We start from the raw sequence: 14982 nt of genomic DNA, 5'->3' as shown, positions 1-14982 counted from the left end.
GCTTACATGCAAATGATATAAATGCACATGGAAATAAACAATCAAAATAGTGATATAGAGGCAATAAATGTGTGTTGTGTGAACTGTGTTCTGCTGTCTTGGCCAAATCACTCGCTTAAAGCGGAAGCCAACGCAAACATTTTTTTTCTCCTAAGAATATGTTCTATGCAAGCCCACTAGTTGAAACGGGGGATTCTGATATATATTGTGCTTGTGGAATAAGATAAGATAAGAATGCCTTTATTGATCCCACAGTGGGGAAATTTTCATTGTTACAGTAGCAAAGATATAGGTCACACTATAAGTGTTAATCCGCTCGTTTTTAGCCATCTCTGGGGGCAGCCATTTTGTCTTCATTCGACTGAAAATCACATCGCAACTGCTCACAATGACCAATCACGGCTCAGATTCAGAAAACAGGTCAGCCGTGATTGGTTGTTGTGAGCAGTTGTGATGTCATTTTCAGTCGACAGTAGACAAAATGGCCACCGCCGGAGATGGCTAAAAAAATATGTTTGGGTTGACTCCCGCATTAAGTTGAAAAAGAGACTTCAATCTCATTTTTTTTTTGGTGGTTTTATATGAGGGGTTTTTGAATGATTGAATTTAAATAGACCTGTAGCAGGGGCGGAGCTATGGGTGGGCCTTTCAGTGTTAAAAAATGCTAAATGCTCCGTTTGTGCCCATACAAATGAAATGACAGCAGTCGATTGCATTTGATTGTATATTTTCCTTTTCTGAAGTAAAAGATACCGTATTTTAAGCGTTTTACACTAAAATGCAGAGCAACGTCTGAAAGAATTTTTTGAAATACTGTTTTATTGGACTAAAATGGAGAAACACGTTTAAAAGACATTCATGGATAAATACTGACCATAACTTAGATCATCAATCTGAATGAAAATTCATCTGTTACAATCTCTAGCTGCAGTGTGAAAGGAATATATGGCAACTGTCACTAGTCTAGTCATATCTAGTTATAATAGAGAAACAGCTTTTTAATATAGACGCTGACACTGTATGGCGTCGTACGCATAATAATGTCGAGAGAGGAAATGGCGCTTCGTCCATGTCACTTCTGCCACATCTGCCTGATATCTATCAGAGTCACGTTGCTGTGCACTTTCACATGTGTGATCTTGTCCAGGGCCACTCGGTACTTGTAGTCCAGGTGGACATCGCCGTTGACGGTCACGTGGAAAGAGTTAGCGTCACACCGGATGATCATCTGAATGACAAGACCGCAGGGGTGAGTTAAGTTCATTTTCAACCCCAACAAATGACTGGTCATCAATGTCTGGGGACATGTAGACCATTTGTTTGTCTTCAAGGAAGCTAACATGCTAACGTGAACCTGTGAGGTCCACATGCTAGCCACGAGTCCTCCATGCTGCCTACCAACGACAAACATTGATATTTTTGTGATGAGGAAAAGTCATCAAACGTCACCTCAAAGCGCTGCCCAGCTGAAAAGGGGAACATGTCCAGCTGGCGCTCCTCCTTGCCCCAGGAACCAGCCAGAAACGAGTTGCGCACAAACACGTTCACATCGCCCAAATAGTTTAAGCGAGGGTTCAGATGCAGCGCCACCTGTCTGCCACCTTCACTTTTAATCAACAGGTTGACATCAAACCTGCAACCCAAAAGCAAAAGAGCAAACATGCTGTCATGGCAACATCCCGATTCGTGGGGGATGTGGTCTAGTACCGTTTTGGGTTGTCGTGGACTCGCCCTCTGACGATGATGCTGCTGCCCACCCTGAGACCTCCAACCAGCTTGCCAATTAGTGAATTCTGCAACATGACAATGCAATTAAGGAAGAAAATTGCGTGTGAACGCTGAAGGGCTGACAATGACAAATGCTGTGGAATGAGCAACGGCTTGAAATGCATTCGTGACTGTCCTATGTCACATGACCACTTTAGTTTGAATGGGTCGAAATGTTAATCAATGTTGATAATGCTTGACAACATTTGAACAAAAAAAAAAAAAAGTGACACACCCCGGCAGTGTTCATAACCAGCAAGCGTGAGCATGTGACACCATCAGGCGAACATGACTGGAGACCGGCCACGGTCACAACGTCCTCTGGTGTCTGATTTAAAAAGAAATGAAAAAACAACAACAGTTAGCGTCATCGTGTCTTCCCGTGACTTGGGGTCCGTGCCTGAGACGACCACTCACAGTCACGACCACCTTTCCCGTAACGGCCATCTCGGTGACCAGCTCCAGCGCCATTTTTTCAGTCTTGTCCAACTCTTGAGTGCCGCTTGGCACCACCACCTGAGACCGAGCGGGATTAGCTTAGCATCGGCTATCGCTAAGTGTGCACACTGTCCAAAGTCATTGGCAGAATCTCTCACACATTGGCTGTATTTTAAATCCGACTAATGACCGATGGGAACAATCTCATTATCTTTCTTGAAGAAGGCTACTCACCATGGCTTCACATTTGCAGATGTAGTACTCCTTGGTGCTGTCACAGTTGAAGTCGAACCAGAGACCTCCATGTTTGGTCACCATGGCAGCACAGTTGGCACCATACTTGCCATAGCCATAGTTGTTCGGCTGCTTGTCCGCCCATTTCCTGCAACAAAAGCCCCTTTCACACTTATGCAGTCATGGTCGAAGCTTTTGAAATCTACCTAGCAACAAATGACCCTGAGGACGAATCGGAGCAATAACGCGACTTACGCCATGGAGTCAGTGAACAAACTTCCATCAGTCCACTTCCACACTCCCTCCGTCTCCTCGTCCGTCAGGCCCAGCCAGGCCTTGTTCTGTCTGAATGTTGTCGTCAGCCATTCCTACAACAAATACAAAATGAAGTAGTAGAAATGGATGAAAGTGCGGTGCGATCATGTGACCTTCTCGTCGCCGTCCAGAATGCTCGTCAGGTTGCTGTCACGTGACAAACAGTAGGCATTAGCCTCCCTCCACGTCTTGGTGTCTTCGGAGATATAATAACACTTGTCCTTGTGCTCCAGCCAGCCTGTCGGACACTCACGCTGTCCTGCAAAGAAACCAACAAAAATGACAAATTTCACCAGAGTACGCTTAATTGACCACACTAAGATCCACAGCAGGACGAGGGCCAAAATGAAATAAGTGAAATAGTTGCATATTGAAAATACGGAAAGAAAGACTCCACGACACAGTATTCATTCAAAGATGAAAAATGCTTCCAAATACTGCCATTCACAACCTCTGTCATGGTTGTAGTATCATTGTTTGTCCACGTGGAGGCACTATTCTCAGATGGTCGCACAAAGTGCCTCCAGTGTTGAAATGTGTAAATAAATGACATCGTTTGCATTTATTCATCCGTCAGTATCAAGATATTACGTGGAATGATCCTGGATTTATTTGTCATTGGTACTGGCTACTAAAATAGCGATTCTTGAAATCCCCGTGTTACGGAGCTCCGTTAATGAGCCCAAAGCACAAATCTACACGCGTATAAAAAAATCCGCTCCCTTGAACACTGCATTTTTTTTAATCTTCATAGTCACGTTTGATATTGCATATCGTCGCTGTCCTGTGAAAAACAACTCAATTTTTTAACCTTATTTTTACATGAATGGCGTTTCCGCGTTACAGACATCGCATTCATGTGAAAATTAAAAGTTTCCAAAATTGGATATAAGTGATAAGATTAGAGTCAGTTACGAAGAAATTAAAAATCACATCAGTTTTACATAATCGGTTATAGGGTGGTATGAGGGAATTCACGGCATTAAACGCCACATGAATAGGTTAATAAAATAGGCAAATAATCCTTAAATGCTTCGCTTTTTTATTACATGTTTTATTGCCACTCTTACATTGGCTTTCATCAACCACCAAAAAGAATTGAAATTAAATGAAGCTTAATTGACAAGGCAAAACTAAACTTTATTGTATTCTTTCTAAATATATATATACTTTTATTTAATCTCACCACGACTCAGAAGTACACCCAACAGAAGGAGGAGTAACTCTCTGGATTGAGAAATCATCTTCAAGCCTCTGGCTCCGTGGGCGACCCGATTTTCGGACCAAGTCAGCTCGGAAGAACTCTTGAGTTGCGTAAGACTCGCAGCGAGGACACCTGCACGACCACTCGAACGTTGGTTCAATGAAGGAGCACTGGAGCAGTGTGCACGACAAGCGCCGATGCTTATGAGACGACGACGACACGCCCAAAAGTTAAAGCGTGGGGATCACGTCAAAACTTCTGTATGGCGTTTCGTCTTTTCATTCAAAGGGTTCTAAAACAACGACGCCAAAAAACGCAGCCCTCATAACGCCCACACGTTTTTGCATTCAGTTTTATTGATTGTTCTTTGTTGTTTGGCATAATGCTCTGAGCGACAAAATCCAGAATATATTTTAGTTTGAATGATTTTCTTTTCTTTTAAATAAACGTTCATTCATTCATAGTTGCACATTTTTTTATAGGTAAAGTTTCATATTTATAATATTTTTGTAATAATGTTCACATGCAGTCTTTGTGTCAGCAGGTTTTTTGTGGTTTTATATGAGGGTTTTTTTGAATGATTGAATTTATAATGGACCTGTCGTGTAAGCCATGGCTATTGTATTGTAGTTTACAGTGGTGCCTTTTGAGATACCAGTCTAGACATATATATTTCTTTGATTTCAAGCTCAAACTTGATACGAGTGGCGTAAGGTGGCACTGAACTCAATAAGTGGCTGTCTGGCAAATAAAACAGTTCCTCAAAATCGTCTTTAAGCTGCGTAATGACACTCCCACTTGAAATGTACTGTCAAACCAAACATGACCCGAAGAATTACACATTGCGCAGTTGCGATAAAGCACATAGAGTAGCTTTATCAGAGGAAAATCTGCCTAGCTTAATGCTACCAAATAATGCCAAATGCCATCGACATGCTAACGGTTAGCATTAAGAAGCAACGGATAAACAAAACAAAATGTTTTGGGGTGAAAAATGGGCCATCCTGGTCGCATAGATTGCGATTCAGTTCCTGGTTTGGTCCATAACATGTCAGAAAATAGGCAAACGTGACTTGACCATTGCTTTGTAAAAGCAAACGTTTTATTTTGATTCGACACAAAGATAATCAAATCAAATTTTATTTACATGGCACTTTTCACACAAATGCAAGTCGGAGTGCTGTACAATAAAAATCCCAAAGTACAACATCAAAAGAAGACCCGCTCCCTACCTCAGTCCACTTTCCTGGAAGACTTTCGAAATCGGATAGCATTTACTGCTGAGAAGCTAAACGTACAAGTTAGAGTTTGGAAAATACAGTACACAGCAAAAAGTGGAGTGTTAAAATGACTCCCACAGAGTCAATTTCAACACTTTGTCAGGGTTTAGGCAGCTCCGCACTCTACAGAGTTGAATGAACACTTTGCAAATAGTTAACCATTTGACACTGTGCCAGAGTTACTTAACATTATAGGAGTAGATTGGTAACACTGCTGAGATAGATTTGACAACCTGGTTAGTGTTAGTTTCACTCCCACAAGTGTTCAAATATTTCAATTGATTGTATTTCTTTTTTTTTTTTTTTTCATTGCAAGAACACCCATGACAAATTTGCTTTAGGTGAATTGATTATCCTCACTTCACCCTAAGTGTGATACCACTACATGACAGGGACAGGTACATGGAGAGAATTAAAAAAAAACAACACAAAAAAACCACGTCTTTGACGAAGCTTATAATTAACTCTACGCAGAGTTGGTTAACACTAAATAAATCAACTCTGTCATATAACTCCAACACCAACTTCCATTTAAACCAGACGGTGTTAAAAATACACTTTTAGGACTGACATAAAACTCTGAAACATTTGACCCCAATATTTTAAAGCAACACTGTGTCATGTCAGTTTTTGTTGATTATGGGGGCACCATGTGGACAAAAGCGGTAGTATTTTGGTAAAAGTCAACCACATTTACCGTCGTGAAATCCTGAGCTCTCGCTGGCCTGCAAGTTGGACTGAATTCCATTTCTATTTTCAGTGGCTGTGTGAAATATGAATAGTGGAGGTGAATAATCTAATTTTGTTCAAACGATACTTTTGTTTTTTTGTGTGTTTTGGGGCTTCTGCCATGACACCAGTAATAGCTCGTAGACGTTCGACAAAAGTCCCATTCAACTACTTGTAAGTCAATGTTTCATCAAAAGAGCTGTGATATTTTTTTTTATTAAGGTCGAATTCTTGCCCAGTGCTTCTTTAACACTAAATAAATCAACTCTGTCAAATAACTCCAACACCAACTTCCATTTACACCAGACAGTGTTAAAAATACACTTTTGGGATTGAAATGAACTCTGCAACATTTGACCTCAATTTTTTAACACTCCAATTTTTGCCGCGTAGTTTGTTTTGTTTTTACAACCAAAGTAGGCATGGAATGTCCGGAGACTCACTTTTGCGGGTGTTCTTTGTGCACATCCAGTCTGTACTCAAGCAGCGTGAAGTTGATGAGCTTGGCGGCGACGTCGGCGTCCGCAAACTCTCGCACCTTGCGGAACCCCATGGCCTCGTACAGCTTCTGCGCGTCCGTCTGGACCACCGAAGTGAACAGGACCACGGCGGAGAAGCCTCGCCGGCGCGTGAAGTCCGCCACCGCCCGACACAGCTTTTTGGCCACGCCCCTGCGGCGGTGGCTGCGTCGCACCGACATGCGCTTCAGCTCCAGGCAGTCGGGGGCGCCGTCCCTGGGCAGGCAGGCCACCGTGCCCACCACGCGGCCCTCGCTTTCGGCCACCCAGAAGCAGGCGTCCCGGGAGGCCATGTAGGTCTCGCCGATGGTGTTGAGGTCTGTGGGACAAGAAGGTCAAGTCAAGACAAGTGACTGTGTCGCTTTCTTTTTGTGCCTTGGCCACCGGGGGGCAGTATAATACAGTCATACAAGCAGAGTGTCCCCACTTTTCTTAGTGATTGGGTTAGGTGGAATAATATTTTAGAAACAGTGCCCGTGCTAACGCTAGCAGTCAATGGGGAATACTATTGACGGACTAATAGAAAATTAGCATCGAGTTCGGGGAGTTACTTTATTACTTCAAATAACGATTATTCACAAACAAATGTTGTCGCGCATACAGTATAGTGCGTAAGCGTCGATTTGTCAATGCAGAGCGAACATTTTTTGACAGGCAAATATGTTAGGGCTGCTCGATTATGAAAAAAATAATCACGATTATTTTGGTAATAATTTAAATCGGGATTATTCAAACGATCATTTATTTTGGGGTACAAAATGTTTAAAATGTAAAAAATATGAAGACAAATTTCTTTCAAACACTATAATTAAGTAAGTTTGAGACAAACTAGTTATTACAAGATTAAAGGTGCAAATGTATAAATTCAAGTATGATTTCCTTGTGCGTAAACAAACAGTGCGTTGGATACAAATGCATATTAATAATCGTTTTTTACGATTATGCCAATTTTGTAATCGTGGAGTGTCTTCAAACGTACTTGGAAATACGTTCGAACGTATTCAAATATGTTTGAACATATTTAATATGTACCCTGTGGCATTATGGGAAAAATGCTGAGTTTTTAGCATTTAGCCTACAAGTGCGCTCGAACGTCTTTGCAAGTACTGTACTTTCAAACATACTTGCAACAAAGTGGGGGAAAAAACAACAACTTTATCACCTGTGCTGCAGCACTTTTCGATGTAGCAGTTGAACCAGTGGACCAGCAGCTGTCGGACGGCAGCCAGCAGCAGCGTGACGGCGAGAACGGGCAGCAGGAAGGACTTGGAGCTGACCAGCAGGGCGCAGAAGGTGCACATGAGCAGCATCTGACTCTGCGGCTGCTTGAGGAAGTGCACGAAGGTCGCCGGCACGAGCTCGCTCATGCCCAGCGAAAAAATTTCATGTACCATAGCGAGGTCGCCGTCGCGGTACTCGCGGATCTCCACGTGTGACATTGCGACACTCCGCTGCGGAGGACACACAAGATGAGTTACATTTTTTCACGAATTAACAGTTCTTTTTTTTTTTTTTTTTTTTAAGCGCATTCAATAATAATCATGAAGAATTATGCATGATTTCATCATTTGTATTGTATTATTTGAATACATATAATAAATTGCTGTTTTCTTATTTTGATCCTTAACCTCCATGAGTATTGAACATTTACTGTACAGTAAAGCCGTTCGTGGGAGATAGGGAGAGAGCGCTTCCGCAAATAGTGAAAAATGGCGAGTAAATTATGTTTGTAATTGCCTACCAGTTGAAACTATTAATATGATGCATTATTATTATTAATATTGTTATTGTAGCCCAAGGTATGATCCCACAAACGTTGGTATCTTTACAAGCTTAATTTACATTAGCCTTCAAAATAAATGGCTTACAAATTATTTTAGGAAAAAATGCAATGGAAGTGCACGTGGCAAAGACTCTTCAGAACTTCCGCTCACAACCCAGGCTAAAATTAGCTCCTCCATTACATACAAAGGTTGTCTCTAAGGCAGAATGCATCACTTCAATATGTGTTCCACACGGGGGGGACGGACGGATTTATGATTAGTGAATCACAAACATACGGGGGATTGTTGTATTTCTATTAATACTGTGGCGGAAAAAAATAAATATCACACTTTCAAACCATGTTTGGTATCAGGAGCGATCACTTTCAATTCGTACATACTGTTGTAAGGATATCGCCCAGCCCTGGAGGCAGAAAACAAAGACGTGCCTTCCTTCCTTAACGAAAAAAATAAATGAATAAATTCTGACCACAAATCAGTGCCAAGTCACGTGAGGATCAAGGTCCATTGTTTAGACAACAAAAAGAAAAAAAGAAATAAATCCAGACAACATTCATTCTCCGACATAATATTTCACCAATTTAAAGGCATGCAATTCCACAAAACTATTAACATTCGTAGTGAAATTACTGGCAAAACGTATTTGACATAAAATGACGCGTTGCACTCACGTATTATTTTGCAGCTAGTTAGCTAGCTAGGATGGATGCGAGTCAACCACAACAAACATTTCATTTAATCCAAGATTATTGCATTGCGTCGAGGCTAAAAACACTGAAAAGTCACGAGTAACGACCTCGTCGTACCTTTCCGCGTGCAACAAGCGCGTGAAAGTGCAGCACAAATGCAACCAAACGCGCTCAATTGAAGTCACAATAAACTCATCTCGTCGCCGCATTCAGGGGGGATAGGAAATAGGAAAAGCAAATGCATCGAGATATTTTTTTTCACATTAAACACGTAATGTTGTTTGAGAAGTGTTAAGATTACACCGGCATAACACCTGCTTGATACGACGAAGATCACATAACACCATATTTTCAATGGTTTCTCTGCGTGTGAGCGTTTTCATGTTAGCTCACCATTCTGAACTGAGGGAACATGAACGCATCTTGGAGCCTCAAACGCTGTTTTTATGTAAACTTGTAAAATGATGTAGTACTTAAATACAAGTACAGTCTAAATGAAGGCAAAAAGCACAATTCGAGAATTGTCTCTAAAATCAGATGACTATAAATACAAAACTTTTTTTGTTTTTCCAATGACGACGGTTAAATATTTACAATCCTTTTAAACGTTGACCGAACAAACACTTTGTTTTCTGTCACTGTCGTAACAGTATTTTAACAATGTCGTAAAACGATAGATATACTTTTCCTACATCTTGTACGATGTTAATGATATGTTTAAGAATTTATTTTATCTATTGTGCCTTTTAGAATTATTCATTTTCAGAGAAATAGCTTTCATTTGATTCATTATTTTTAGGTGACTGTTGTATTTACTTGTGGGCTATTTTTAAATTTGAGTGGTTCACATTTTTTTATTTTTGTACTATTTTGAATTGGTTTTAAGTGTTACATGTCATTTATTGCACAATTTCTTTTCCAAGAGTTCAATTATTTTTAAATGTATTATATTTTCAATTCATATTTTTTAAGAGCATTGAATTAAATCGGATTCATGTTTCATTGGACAATTTTTTGTTTTTCAAGATTTACATTGATTGTATTATTTCAATTCATTATTTCAATTTTTTTTATTTTGTATTATTTCAATTCATGTTTTTATGTCCAATTTTTCAAATGTTTGATGTAGTACTTAAAAAGTACTTTAAAAAAGCCCACGTGGCTTTTATGTTTGTCAGGACAACAATGTCATAAAAAACCCCAGACAAAAACAGCAAATTAAAAGTCGAGATTTCATTTTCAGTTGAGTAGCAGCAATATGTTCATTCATCCAGGAAAAAAACAAAACAAAGGACATCAAATGTAGTCCACGGTGAATTCAAACATTTCTGAACAATCTCCATTCTCCCCAAAAGAAGTTCATCACGCTTCAAATTTACAATATAGCGATTCACACACTCACTTTTTTTCCAGTGTCATCTGAATAAATACGAGCAAAGCAATAGAAACCCCTCTGCAAAGTAAAATAGAAATCCATTTGGTTAACGTTCCTTAAATGAAATCTGAACGTAGAACAAAGTAAAGAAATAAAAACTACTTCAATTCAAATCAGAGGTAAAAAAAAATAATAATAAATTAAATAAATTACTTATGCATGTGCTCTCCTTCCTGCCGCTCATCCCAGGTTGACGTCTCGGGCGAAGGTGGTGATGAGCAGGATGATGGCCAAGCCAGTGAGCGGCCCGGCTTTCTGGATGAGGAATACTGAAGCGGGTGGCAAAAATTTCTGCGAGCGCCGCGCGTGTTGCCAAGTCCATTCAAGTGAATGACAGCGAGTGCCGTATTCCCATTTTTGTCTTTATTGTAGACCAGGTCCTCTTTTTGTAGCAACTTGTTGGGAAAAAAGGTTGGAAAGACCCTCAAGTTCAAATGGTCTCAAACACATTAAGAGGTGAAGAAACTCAAGCTTTTAACTAGGGATGGACCGATTTATCGGCCAGGCCGATTATTTTTTAGAAATCTGATGGCCGATGATAAATCCATTTAAAACTGTGTTAACTTCAAGGAACTATTTATGTACATTTTAGTTAACTTTATAAGAGACTCTACTGACCCTGGCAACATTCTGCACCTTTTTGTTTTTGTTTGAAATCAAAACAAAGATGACGTGAAATTGGAACATTTTTGTCATTTTGAAATTCTGCAGAACTTTCGGGAGCTATTGTTTAAGTTTTCATTTCACTTTATAAGACGTGCTGATGACCCTGGGAGTTCCCTTTTTGTTTGAATTTTACAACAAAGATGTATACTGGCAAAAATGTATAATAATAATAATCAACATTTTGCAAATCGGAAAAAAAAGTGAAAATACATTTAAACAAAATTAAGAGTTGTCATTTTAATTTTTTTTTATTTTGGCGCCAATATTTTCCTTTTTGCTGCAAATGAATATCGGCTCCAAATATCGGATACTAATAATCGGTATCGTATCGGCCCTAAAAAAAACATGTCGGTCTACCTCTAATTTTAGCGCCTGACAATGTTGTGAACTAAAAGACATTGCCGGTCATGAAGCATCATCCATGGGGAGCCCAAGCCTGGTCCTCCAGAGCTCCTATCCAGCCTCTTTTAGATGTCTCCCTCCTCCTGCCTCATAGGGGCTCTCGAGGACCGGACTTGAAAAATGTTTTTTTTTTAAATCCCAAAATACACGCGAAATTACGGTGGTTGAAGAGTCAAAGGGACCAACTTCTGGCACCTGCTAAAACGGCACTCTTACAACAAAAGTAGTCAGGGAATGTCCAGGGACTCACTTTCCTGTGTGGTCTCAGCACAGGTCCAATCTGTACTCAAAGTGCGTGAAGTTGATGAGCTTGGCGGCGACTTCGGGCTCCACAAACTCTCGCACCTTGCGGAACCCCACGGCCTCGTACAGCTTCTGCGCGTCCGTCTGGACCACCGCAGTGATCAGGACCACGGCGGCGTAGCCTCGCCGGCGCGTGAAGTCCGCCACCGCCCGGCACAGCTTCTTGGCCACGCCCCTGCGGCGGTGGCTGCGGCGCACCGACAGGCGCTTCAGCTCCAGGCAGCCGGGGGCGCCGTTTTTGGGCAGGCAGGCCACCGTGCCCACCACGCGGCCCTCGCTTTCGGCCACCCAGAAGCAGGCGTCCCGGGCGGTCATGTAGGTCTTGCCGATGGTGTTGAGGTCTGAGGGACAAGGAGGTCAAATCATTGTGCTGCTTCCTTTTTGGAGCGCCTACTTTGGCCACAGGGGGGCAGTAGAATACAGTCACAAACAATGAAGAGTCCCCACTATTCTCAGTGAGTCAGTAAGGTGCAATAATAATGGTTGTTTTTTTGCAGAGGATAAAGAATATATGCCTGTGAGTATTGTTACATTGTCAATTATCAGTTTATCAGGAGCTCACCAGCAAGCCAGACTTCCAGGCCTCCAGGGAGGGGGGGGGGCAGCCCCAGGTGTAGATGTGCACAGCAGGAAAAGTAGGATATTTATTTTTATTTAATGTTCTTCATTGCTATAGTTTTCATGTATTACTATTTTACTTGTGACTCATTTTTATTCTGGTTGTTATTTTAAAATATATAAAGTTGAGCTTTGGTAGTAAAAAAGTATAAATACTATACTATGCTGTCAAAAGATTAATCGCGATTAATCGCAAATACGGACTTTTATGTAGTTTTACTTGAAAAGTTACTTGACGGCTCATTGGAGAAATCCAAAATAATTTGCACACTTTGCACGGTCAAATTCAAATACCATATTTGTTGTACATCTTTGGTATATCGTTCAACTGTTGTATTTTATAGGAAAATAATCGTATTCAAGGATCAAAGAAGGTTATTAGAACAGTCTTTGAATTGAAATATACTTTTTCCACATTATTCCCTAGATTTTACTCAAGTAAATAAGGGTTCAAAGCTTCGTAAAAAATGTAGTTGAAAAATGTGATTAATCGCGATTAATCTTTTGACAGCACGAATAAATACTACGTTTTGAAATGTGAATAATCATGTTTCTTAAATGTGATTTCAATATCAATCAAAACAATTGTGATTCTCATTTTATTTTTTATTATCGGGTCCGGAACATATGCAATTCACTGTATTATCGCTTTTACGGCATGTTTTCGCCAAAGTCAAAAAAATAAATAAAACAACCGGCCCGGCGGGACTGGAATTTGGCACCTGTGCTGCAGCACTTGTCGATGTAGCCGTTGACCCAGTGGACCAGCAGCTGGCGGACGGCGGCCAGCAACAGCGTGACGGCCAGAACGGGCAGCAGGAAGGACTTGGAGCTGACCAGCAGGGCGCAGAAGGTGCACATGAGCAGCATCTGACTCTGCGGCTGCTTGAGGATGTGCACGAAGGACGTCGGCACGTGCTCGCTCATGCCCAGCGTGAAGATCTCCCGCACCGTAGAGCCGTCGCCATCGCGATACTCGCGGATCTCCACGTCGGACATCGCGACGCTCGGCTGCGGACGACACAAGATTTCACTTTTTAAAATATTTAATATACATATTTAAATTAGTTTCTTTTTTTTTTTACATTTAGTGTAAAAATAAAAAAGTGAACCGAAATGGTAAACCCTTATTGTACTGTTTTAATAATTTTTTTTTAAGTAATATATTTATACTTTACTATTTATTTTAAATTCTACTGTAATTAATTAATAAACATTGTTTTAAAGATGCTTGGATTGATGATTTCATTTTTTACATGCGTCAAAGACACTCCAGAATTTCCACTCACTAACCAGGCTCCTCCCAGACAGGGAAGATTGTCTTTCAGGCAAGATGTCACACTCACACTTTTAACATCCATTATTTGTGTGTTTTTGGCAGAGCTGGGCATTTTACAAAAAAATGAGCGTCCATTATTCGTCATTCGTCTGCAGCGTGAGTACCCTTCCGTCGTCCCTCTTTTTTTGGGGGGGGTGGGGGGTGGGGGGTGGGGGAAATAGTACCCGCCTATAGAATGGTCCGACTCAAGCAGGCTTCCATCAGCGATTCGGACTGCAAACTTGAATAGCATAAGCCCCCCTTCCCCCTTCACTGCGCCATGGAAGCCTGTTCACAGTCTGGTTCCTCACTCAAATCTGTCCCCCAAGCAACAACAACTCACTATTGCTCCTCCGCGGCCTTTAAAGCCTCGCCGCGAAAAATAGACTAAAGATGGACTACAGACGGAAGCCGGATTTAAATATATGGACTTCCGACTAGGCTTAGTCAGTCTATTTTTTAAAAAACTCCCGTCATTCGTCAACAAAACGGACGTCCGTCATTGACGGATAGACGGATCGGTCCGTCACATAGACGGAATGCCCAGTTCTGTTTTTTGGTATTTTTCTTGTTTGGTATCAGGAAGCAAATCAGGGTGAATTACAAAAACTCGTTGTGGATTAAAATCCTAAATGCTACATCGCCCAGTCCTGTAGGCAGAACCAAAGACGGTCCTTCGTTCCTTCCTTGTCCAAGGACAAAAAAAAACTCCTCTGACCCCAAATCAGTGTCAAGTCACATGAGGAGCAAAAGCAAGCAATATTAATTAACCTATATATATACCGTACGAACGGAATATTCCACGAGAACGTTAACATTGAAAGTGAGATAGCTCCCAAAGCTTCTTTAACATAAAATCACGCGTTCCACTCGCTAGCTATCTAGCTAGCTGCCAGCTAATCCGTCTGTAGGAGCGATGCTAGGCAACCACATCAAAACATCTTATCTAATCCCACATTATCGCATTGCGTTGGGATATTTAAAAAGGGAGATATGACAAATGACCCCGGTGTACCTGTCCGTGAGGAGGAAAAGCGCGAAAGTCCAACAAAATTACAACTAAAACCGTAAAATTGGAGGCAAAATGACTTGTACTATCTCGGCGCCTTGTTATTCTCTGAAACAGTGATGCATTCAGGGTAAAGAACAAAAATAGGAAAAACCAAATCCCCACAAATATTTCTTGATATTAGAAACGTTATTTTGGCTCATGAATGCAACAATGCACCAGCTGCTTCATACGATGAAGGTCACGTGACATTCTTTATTCGTGTGTTTTTCT

At 41.0% G+C, this 14982-nt stretch overlaps 3 protein-coding genes across 6 annotated transcripts; all 3 read right to left on the bottom strand.

Annotated features, from left to right (window-relative positions):
* Positions 1–798: 798 nt before the first annotated feature.
* LOC147137125 (uncharacterized) lies at positions 799–4162 on the bottom strand. Its single transcript, XM_086050611.1, has 9 exons — positions 3941–4162; positions 2868–3013; positions 2695–2807; positions 2440–2587; positions 2185–2283; positions 2003–2095; positions 1708–1793; positions 1450–1633; positions 799–1228 (listed from the first exon to the last, which is right to left on the bottom strand). The coding sequence occupies exons 1-9, from the start codon at positions 3996–3998 to the stop codon at positions 1073–1075; spliced, it is 1083 nt and encodes a 360-aa protein (XP_085906737.1). The 5' UTR covers positions 3999–4162; the 3' UTR covers positions 799–1072.
* Positions 4163–5485: 1323 nt separating this feature from the next.
* Positions 5486–10690, bottom strand: LOC147137124 (N-acetyltransferase 8F1-like). Of its 3 annotated transcripts, none has more exons than XM_086050397.1 (3): positions 10547–10690; positions 7648–7936; positions 5486–6804 (listed from the first exon to the last, which is right to left on the bottom strand). In XM_086050397.1, the coding sequence occupies exons 2-3, from the start codon at positions 7922–7924 to the stop codon at positions 6407–6409; spliced, it is 675 nt and encodes a 224-aa protein (XP_085906523.1). In that variant the 5' UTR covers positions 7925–7936; positions 10547–10690; the 3' UTR covers positions 5486–6406. The 3 variants fall into 3 exon arrangements, with proteins under 3 accessions (XP_085906523.1, XP_085906522.1, XP_085906524.1); XM_086050396.1 differs by lacking the exon at positions 10547–10690 and adding an exon at positions 9076–10030; XM_086050398.1 differs by lacking the exon at positions 10547–10690 and adding an exon at positions 8941–9088.
* On the bottom strand, positions 10177–14833 carry nat8 (N-acetyltransferase 8). 2 transcript variants are annotated; one of them, XM_086050400.1, is made up of 4 exons: positions 14716–14833; positions 13105–13393; positions 11712–12105; positions 10177–10788 (listed from the first exon to the last, which is right to left on the bottom strand). In XM_086050400.1, the coding sequence occupies exons 2-3, from the start codon at positions 13379–13381 to the stop codon at positions 11726–11728; spliced, it is 657 nt and encodes a 218-aa protein (XP_085906526.1). In that variant the 5' UTR covers positions 13382–13393; positions 14716–14833; the 3' UTR covers positions 10177–10788; positions 11712–11725. The 2 variants fall into 2 exon arrangements, with proteins under 2 accessions (XP_085906526.1, XP_085906525.1); XM_086050399.1 differs by having other exon boundaries at positions 10177–12105.
* Positions 14834–14982: the final 149 nt, after the last annotated feature.

Source organism: Filicampus tigris, chromosome 13 (genome assembly GCF_054856515.1).
Source record: "Filicampus tigris isolate MCC_2025a chromosome 13, RoL_Ftig_1.0, whole genome shotgun sequence".
In the NCBI taxonomy this organism is placed as follows: Eukaryota; Metazoa; Chordata; class Actinopteri; order Syngnathiformes; family Syngnathidae; genus Filicampus; species Filicampus tigris.
The sequence above is the reverse complement of the archived record's forward strand: the minus strand, read 5'-3'. Positions and strand labels throughout refer to the sequence as shown.

What these genes read in the sequence shown, in the direction of transcription:
- nat8 (XM_086050399.1), bottom strand. Translation starts at nt 13,381, where the DNA reads ATGTCCGACGTGGAGATCCGCGAGTATCGCGATGGCGACGGCTCTACG. An exon ending in CGACAAGTGCTGCAGCACAG is followed by an intron (nt 12,106 to 13,104) that starts GTGCCAAATTCC and finishes CTTGTCCCTCAG; the next exon opens with ACCTCAACACCATCGGCAAG.
- LOC147137124 (XM_086050397.1), bottom strand. Translation starts at nt 7,924, where the DNA reads ATGTCACACGTGGAGATCCGCGAGTACCGCGACGGCGACCTCGCTATG. An exon ending in CGAAAAGTGCTGCAGCACAG is followed by an intron (nt 6,805 to 7,647) that starts GTGATAAAGTTG and finishes CTTGTCCCACAG; the next exon opens with ACCTCAACACCATCGGCGAG.
- LOC147137125 (XM_086050611.1), bottom strand. Translation starts at nt 3,998, where the DNA reads ATGATTTCTCAATCCAGAGAGTTACTCCTCCTTCTGTTGGGTGTACTT. An exon ending in GGGTGTACTTCTGAGTCGTG is followed by an intron (nt 3,014 to 3,940) that starts GTGAGATTAAAT and finishes GTTTCTTTGCAG; the next exon opens with GACAGCGTGAGTGTCCGACA. An exon ending in TGGTTATGAACACTGCCGGG is followed by an intron (nt 1,794 to 2,002) that starts GTGTGTCACTTT and finishes GTCATGTTGCAG; the next exon opens with AATTCACTAATTGGCAAGCT.